We start from the raw sequence: 7500 nt of genomic DNA on the forward strand, positions 1-7500 counted from the left end.
ACTTGGATAACAGTTGTACTCAAGTCTTTTCCAGCACCCTGAGTAAGGAAGATGACAGAGTTATAGCTTTTCACTGCATGAACAGCAGCTGTAACAATACAAAACCTCTAAAATATGAAGCAGTCTTTGAGAGAAGAGTGTGAGCATTTAACCTCCAAGAGAGTTGAACTATTGAAAGTTGAATGAAACCTAATAAAATCAATGCACTGATACCTTTGTGCCTTTTTCAGCACTAAGCCAGAAAGATGATCACCAAGTTATTCTTCCAGGTAAAATAAAACCTCTAAGATATTAATCAGTCCTCGGGATCACAGTGCTAGCATTCAGGTTGCAAGATAATTAAAGTCCTAAAAAGATACAAAGTGCAATTGCTTGAAGAAATAAAACAATTAATTAAAAGAAAGTACAAAATCTAGACAAGGGTTCAAAGTTCAAAGTGCTGTAGAGACATAAAAACTCATTTAAAAATATTAGAAAAATGAGAGACAAAGAAATATTTTATGTGTGGTGCAAAATTAGTCATACACTGCTCAAAAAGTAAAGGGAGCACTCAAATGACACATCCTAGATCTGAATGAATGAAATATTCTCATTGAATACTTTGTTCTGTACAAAGTTGAATGTGCTGACAACAAAATCACACAAAAATCATCAATGGAAATCAAATTTATTAACCAATGGAGGCCTGGATTTGGAGTCACACACAAAATTAAAGTGGAAAAACACACGACAGGCTGATCCAACTTTGATGTAATGTCCTTAAAACAAGTCAAAATGAGGCTCAGTGTTGTGTGTGGCCTCCACGTGCCTGTATGACCTCCCTACAACGCCTAGGCATGCTCCTGATGAGGTGGCGGATGGTCTCCTGAGGGATCTCCTCCCAGACCTGGACTAAAGCATCTGCCAACTCCTGGACAGTCTGTGGTGCAATGTGGCGTTGGTGGATGGAGCGAGACATGATGTCCCAGATGTGCTCAATCGGGTTTCTGGGGAACGGGCGGGCCAGTCCATAGCTTCAATGCCTTCATCTTGCAGGAACTGCAGATACACTCCAGCCACATGAGGTCTAGCATGGTCCTGCATTAGGAGGAACCCAGGGCCAACCGCACGAGCATATGGTCTCACAAGGGGTCTGAGGATCTCATCTCGGTACCTAATGGCAGTCAGGCTACCTCTGGTGAGCACATGGAGGGCTGTGCGGCCCTCCCAAGAAATGCCACCCCACACCATTACTGACCCACTGCCAAACCGGTCATGCTGAAGGATGTTGCAGGCAGCAGATCGCTCTCCACGGCGTCTCCAGACTCTGTCACGTCTGTCACATGTGCTCAGGGTGAACCTGCTTTCATCTGTGAAGAGCACAGGGCGCCAGTGGCGAATTTGCCAATCCTGGTGTTCTCTGGCAAATGCCAAGCGTCCTGCACAGTGTTGGGCTGTGAGCACAACCCCCCATCTGTGGACGTCGGGCCCTCATACCATCCTCATGGAGTCGGTTTTCTGACCGTTTGTGCAGACACATGCACATTTGTGGCCTGCTGGAGGTCATTCTGCAGGGCTCTGGCAGTGCTCCTCATGTTCCTCCTTGCACAAAGGCGGAGGTGTAGCGGTCCTGCTGCTGGGCTGTTGCCCTCCTACGGCCTCCTCCACGTCTCCTGGTGTACTAGCCTGTCTCCTGGTGGCGCCTCCAGCCTCTGGACACTACGCTGACAGACACAGCAAACCTTCTTGCCACAGCTCGTATTGATGTGCCATCCTGGATGAGCTGCACTACCTGAGCCACTTGTGTGGGTTGTAGAGTCCGTCTCATGCTACCACGAGTGTGAAAGCACCACCAACATTCAAAAGTGACCAAAACATCAGCCAGAAAGCAGAAAGGTACTGAGAAGTGGTCTGTGGTCCCTACCTGCAGAACCACTCCTTTACTGAGTTGCTAATTGCCAATAATTTCCACCTGTTGTCTGTTCCATTTGCACAACATCTGTGAAATTGATTGTCAATCAGTGTTGCTTCCTAAGTGGACAGTTTGACTTCACAGAAGTTTGATTTACTTGGAGTTATATTGTGTTGTTTAAGTGTTCCCTTTATTTTTTGAGCAGTGTAGTAGCTGGACATAGCCAAGTTCTGTAACTTCCATAAATGCAACTTTTATTAAATTTGATCATGTTTCTTTTGGAAATGAGTTTCAGGATGTTTTCAGGCACTTGCTTTGAGAAGAGTTATGTAATTTCAGATAAAAGTGTTTGAGTGAGTTTATTGTACCCATTGTAAGAACAAGAAGCGAGTTGCCTACTTTGTGAGGAGACTTAAAGGCAATAACAAAAGGCGTTTGTGAAGGTATTCAATGGCCAATACAGAGTTTTACAGCATCTTTGAAAACCATTGTAATTTTCTCATTTCCCCCCCAGAGTGGTTTCCTGGGGGTGGCTGCAGCAGCAGAATTCTTCAGGATCTGGATAACACCTCTGTAATGGAAGACGGCAGGAAGAAGCTCAACACTGTGTTTCACTACAAGGTGTGTGTGTCGGCGGCAATAAATGTCAGTCTTCAGATTTAAGCCCTCTCAGATCTCCTCCCAGTGTGAAGCGGGAGACAAAAAGAAACAGAGGGAGGACAAGATTGAACGAGAGAATGTGTGTGTAAACAGTCGTGACCTTAGCGGAGTGACTGTTTACCTTGAGAGCTGCCACAGAGAACGAGCTGTGAACGGTGTGTTGTGTATGTGGGTGTCCATGCATGCAGTGTTGGTTCAGTGAAAAAGCTGTCCAACTCGTTACCCAGTGCGTAAACTTCTTCAACTTACTGAGTGCTTTCTCACTTGAGTGGAGCGCAGTGTCTCCCGCCCTTATGAACTTTTACCTTTTGTCCTTTCACCCTGCACAGATTCCTGAGGGGGCGTCACTCGCCATGAGCATGAAAGACAAGAGAGAGAACACACTGGGCAGAGGTAATGACCATGACTACATATGTGTATGTGGCTGTCAGGTCCAGCTGGATGGATGTGCTCTGCTGACTCATAACTTCTTCCTCACCTGCTTTTTCAAACAGAGATCACTTCTGTATTTCATATTATGTTACTACAATATGGTAGTGGCTACATTTCTAGTCCTATATCAGTCTATATCAAAGACTGCATTTTATTACTTGAGCAACATGTCCAAAATAAGACACATGCTATCCATAAAATATAGATCCAAATCCAGCAAAACGTTCTATTCCATTCAGGCCACTTCACTCCACTGAGGCAGGCTTACGGCAAACTCCTAGGGTCTCTCATAGGAGGTGGAACTCTGGAACAGAAATTTACAGAATTTTAAGAATGCAAGCTTGATATGTGTTTTAAATATACGTTAAAAACATATTTGTTTAGGCTAGCATATGCCTAGAAGCACTGTGGCTTTCTCCTGTTTTTGTTTTTCCAACTGTAATTTCAGTTGGAGTGTAGTCTTTTACTTACATATCTGTGTAAAACAGTTTGAGATGTTGTAACTAAACTGAGAAGTCCTACATCAATAAAGAGAAAAGTAAAGCAATGAGAATGAAGAGTTTATTCCAGAGATTAAGAGTTTTGGAGGGTTCCAGAGATTAAGCGTTTTGGAGGGTTCCAGCGAATCAGAGTTTGCCAGGTTTCCCAATATTCAGGATTTGAGGGGGTTCCAGAGATTCAGGTTTAGAATTTGAGAGGGTTCCAGAGATTCAGGTTTAGGATTTGATAGGGTTCCAGTGTTCATGTTTATGGTTTGGTAGGGTCCAGAAATTAAGGGTTTTGTAAGATTCCAGAGATTCAAGGTTTGGTAGGGTCCAGAGATTAAGGGGTTTGTAAGATTCCAGAGATTCAAGGTTTGGTAGGGTCCAGAGATTAAGGGGTTTGTAAGATTCCAGAGATTCAAGGTTTGGTAGGGTCCAGAAATTAAAGGGTTTTGTAAGCTTCCAGAGATTCAAGGTTTGGTAGGGTCCAGAAATTAAGGGGTTTGTAAGATTCCAGAGATTCAGGTTTTGGCAGGGTCCAGAAATTAAAGGGGTTTGTAAGATTCCAGAGATTCAGGGTTTGGTAGGGTCCAGAGATTAAGGGGTTTGTAAGATTCCAGAAATTAAGGATTTTGTAAGATTCCAGAGATTCAAGGTTTGGTAGGGTCCAGAGATTAAGGGGTTTGTAAGATTCCAGAGATTCAGGGTTTGGTAGGGTCCAGAAATTAAAGGGGTTTGTAAGATTCCAGAGATTCAGGGTTTGGTAGGGTCCAGAGATTAAGGGGTTTGTAAGATTCCAGAAATTAAGGATTTTGTAAGCTTCCAGAGATTCAAGGTTTGGTAGGGTCCAGAGATTAAGGGGTTTGTAAGATTCCAGAGATTCAGGTTTTGGTAGGGTCCAGAGATTAAGGGGTTTGTAAGATTCCAGAGATTCAAGGTTTGGTAGGGTCCAGAGATTAAGGGGTTTGATAAGGTTGCCTCTTCAGAACTGTTCCTGATGCAGGCTTACAGCAAAACACCTAGGATCACTTACAGCTCAACTGGTGGAAGGTGATTTTCTTATAGAGCTCCTAAACTAGAATTCCAGAGAATTTTAGAAATGCAAGCAAAATGAACATTCAGAATGTCTTGTATTTCAAAAGTCCTGATCCAACATCAAGGACTTGTTGTAAATAGGTAATGACAATATATATTTCAAGTTCATATTCCTAAAAAACTTGAAATATTAAAAAACATCTTAAGTGCCTTCTGGTGTCTATTATAGTATTTTAGTCCACAACGTATACGTTATTATTAAGTAAAATAACAGCAATTATAAATATGACAACTATAAATAAGATAAGTGATTTTAACGGTAGTAGATGCACGCACACTAATATATATCACTTTTCCAGCTTTGAATAAATGTTAAAGTCTAAACAAAGTAAGCACTAAATTTCTGTAGGCCAGACAGACACAGACAAACACACACGCACCTCATAATGAGGTTACATAAAAAATCCGCTCTTGTTTGGTAATGTTTATAAACCAGAGAAAGTCAGTGTCTGTTGTAATCATGGTGAGGTACTAAAGCTCATTAGACCGGCTCCACTACCAATCAGCGTGTCTCCTCTTTTGACCTCATTAACGCACATATGCACGACACACCTACACACATGGACTCCTCAGCCTTTCTGTCATTAACCTTCCCCTCATTCTAGCATTTTACTTTATCTCCTTTAATTATATTCTCTTTCTTTTCTGTCTTTGTCTCTATGTCTGTAAGTCTGGCTTACTGAGTAATTGCACTTTTCTCTGTACAGCTAAAGACTTGGACACGGAGAAGTATGTTCATCTGGTAAGTGTTTTTCTCTCACTTACACACACATATACACACAATATTATTGAGGTCTGTGGTTGATTATGCAGGTTTTCCACAAAGCCTTGAGGTACTGCTGTGTGACTGCGATCTTCAGAGTGATGACAAGGAGGGAGGGAGAAAGACAGGCGAGAGACAGCATTAGTAGACAGCACTTTGACTAATGTAACAATAGTTTGTAAGATTCAGTTCACTTTCAACTAATGAAATTAGTTGAAATGAATTTGCCTCAGTCTTTTGGCATCAGAGAAAAAATCATGTTGAGTAAAATCATGCTAGCACTTTAATGAGACAGTTTCTTATATCCCAGTTCCCTTTCATTGAACAACTCTACTAAAAGTCATCACCAGAGAAGCTGTAAAGAGAAGTACTAATCTGTAATGTCTTCCAGGTTTCTCTAACGCTAGAGGGCACTCACGAGCCAGTCCGAAATGAAAGGGTTAAGAAGGAGCATTTGAGCAAAATCACAGTTTATAAATACTTAAACATTTTTTAATGTTAAAGAATACATTAAATTCCTGAACACTGAACAGCATAAAACATTTTAACACCGCTGTTACACTTTTAAGAGCCTTTGAACCCGATAGAAATTCATGATGTCCGAGAGCGCCAGCAACCAATGAGCGGCTCCGCTTGCCAATCAATCAGCACTCAGTAGTAATAATGTTAGCATCCTGCTGCCCAAAACTTGTTCAAGTTTCCTTTCCTTTCCTTTAAGTTTCCTTTACTTTTTTAGTGAAATACATTCTTCTATTTTCTAAAATTAAAGGAAAGTACTGGGGCAAGTTAATAGAAACTATTTAAAATTTTCATTTTTAGCTGTTAGCGCCATTCAGCCGCATTCATTTAGGCCTCACTCACAGGCGGCCTCTGCTGTTTTGCAGTCATGTTTTTTATATAACAGGGGAAATAGGAAGTGGCCAAGCTCCTTATTAACTGGCTGTGGTCATCACTCTTAGTTTATTATTCCCACAATTCTTAGCATGCAGTTTACTTACCTATCTTTGCTCTTTTATGACGGATGCAGGTCCCACTGCATGATGAACTTGCAGAAACCAAGAAATCTCATAGGCACAGTCACAGGAAAAAGGTGTTGCCTGAGATTTACCTGACACGTCTACTTTCCACTAAGGTAAGATCCAAAAAGCATTTCTTTTAGTAAGATTCAATATGTTTGTTTTGCAGAGATATTAAGTCATGTGATATCTTCACCCATAATATGCAGATCACTTGAATAAATACTCATGCTATAGACACAAGCAATTTCTGGAAAGAGGAGGATGTTTTGAATACACTGTTGGTCCAAAAGTGGTTCAGACACTCCTTCTAACGAGTGGATTTGGCTAGTGAAAAAACAAAAACACATTACTGACAGTGTTCAACTGCATTTACACAGCCGTGCAATCTCCATAGAAAACTATTGGCAGTAGAATGAGACACTTTGGAGCAGCTGCACCATCATGCACAAAGCCAAGCTTTGACTGGACCCTACCATTAGGCTGTGGAGCAGTGGGAACATGTTTTCTACAGTGATGAAGCACCTTCAAACAGTGCTGGGATGAATTGGAACACCAGTTTGCAAGCCAGACCTAATCAGACAACGTCAGTGCATGACCTCAGCATTGCTTTTCTGGCTGAATGAAATAAAATATGAGCAGTTAGGAAAAAGCTTTTAAAATAGGAGTAGATGCTGTTATTGCAGCAAAAAGGGGCCAACTACCTACAAATCCATTTGATTTTAGCAGAAATGAAAGACGAGTGGGTGAATATGCAACGTAATGTACAAACCATTTGTCAGTCCAAACAGCGACACTTATTCAGACACTGATAAAATGTGAGTTAAAATCCAGTTTCTGAATCCAGTTTCTCGTTGCTGCCTCTACACAGGGAACACTTCAAAAGTTCCTGGATGACCTCTTCCAGGCTATCCTTAGCATCCCGCTAGAAAGGCCTCCACTGGCAGTGAAGTATTTTTTCGATTTCCTAGAAGAACAGGCGGACAAACGGGGGATCACAGACCCGGACACGCTGCACATCTGGAAGACCAACAGGTATAGACCATTCAAGAGGCATAGAATCTAGTCATTTACTTGCCTTGTTAAGAGAGCTTAGATAATGATAGGAAAGGATTAGGTAAGGTAGGGTTAAAGAAATTCAGGCTTAGGCCTTAGCTAGGA

The 7500-nt window shown here is 41.7% G+C and overlaps 1 protein-coding gene across 1 annotated transcript in view; it reads left to right on the plus strand.

Moving 5' to 3' along the window:
• The window catches only part of plxnd1 (plexin D1), a 107791-nt gene that overhangs the window by 91568 nt on the left and 8723 nt on the right, over positions 1-7500 (plus strand). The window contains exons 29-33 of the mRNA XM_017705725.2: positions 2406-2512; positions 2881-2944; positions 5268-5302; positions 6351-6455; positions 7211-7374. Of these exons, the coding sequence (XP_017561214.1) occupies positions 2406-2512; positions 2881-2944; positions 5268-5302; positions 6351-6455; positions 7211-7374 (475 nt within the window). The remainder of the gene's footprint in view (positions 1-2405; positions 2513-2880; positions 2945-5267; positions 5303-6350; positions 6456-7210; positions 7375-7500) is intronic.

This window comes from Pygocentrus nattereri, chromosome 29 (assembly GCF_015220715.1).
Source record: "Pygocentrus nattereri isolate fPygNat1 chromosome 29, fPygNat1.pri, whole genome shotgun sequence".
In the NCBI taxonomy this organism is placed as follows: Eukaryota; Metazoa; Chordata; class Actinopteri; order Characiformes; family Serrasalmidae; genus Pygocentrus; species Pygocentrus nattereri.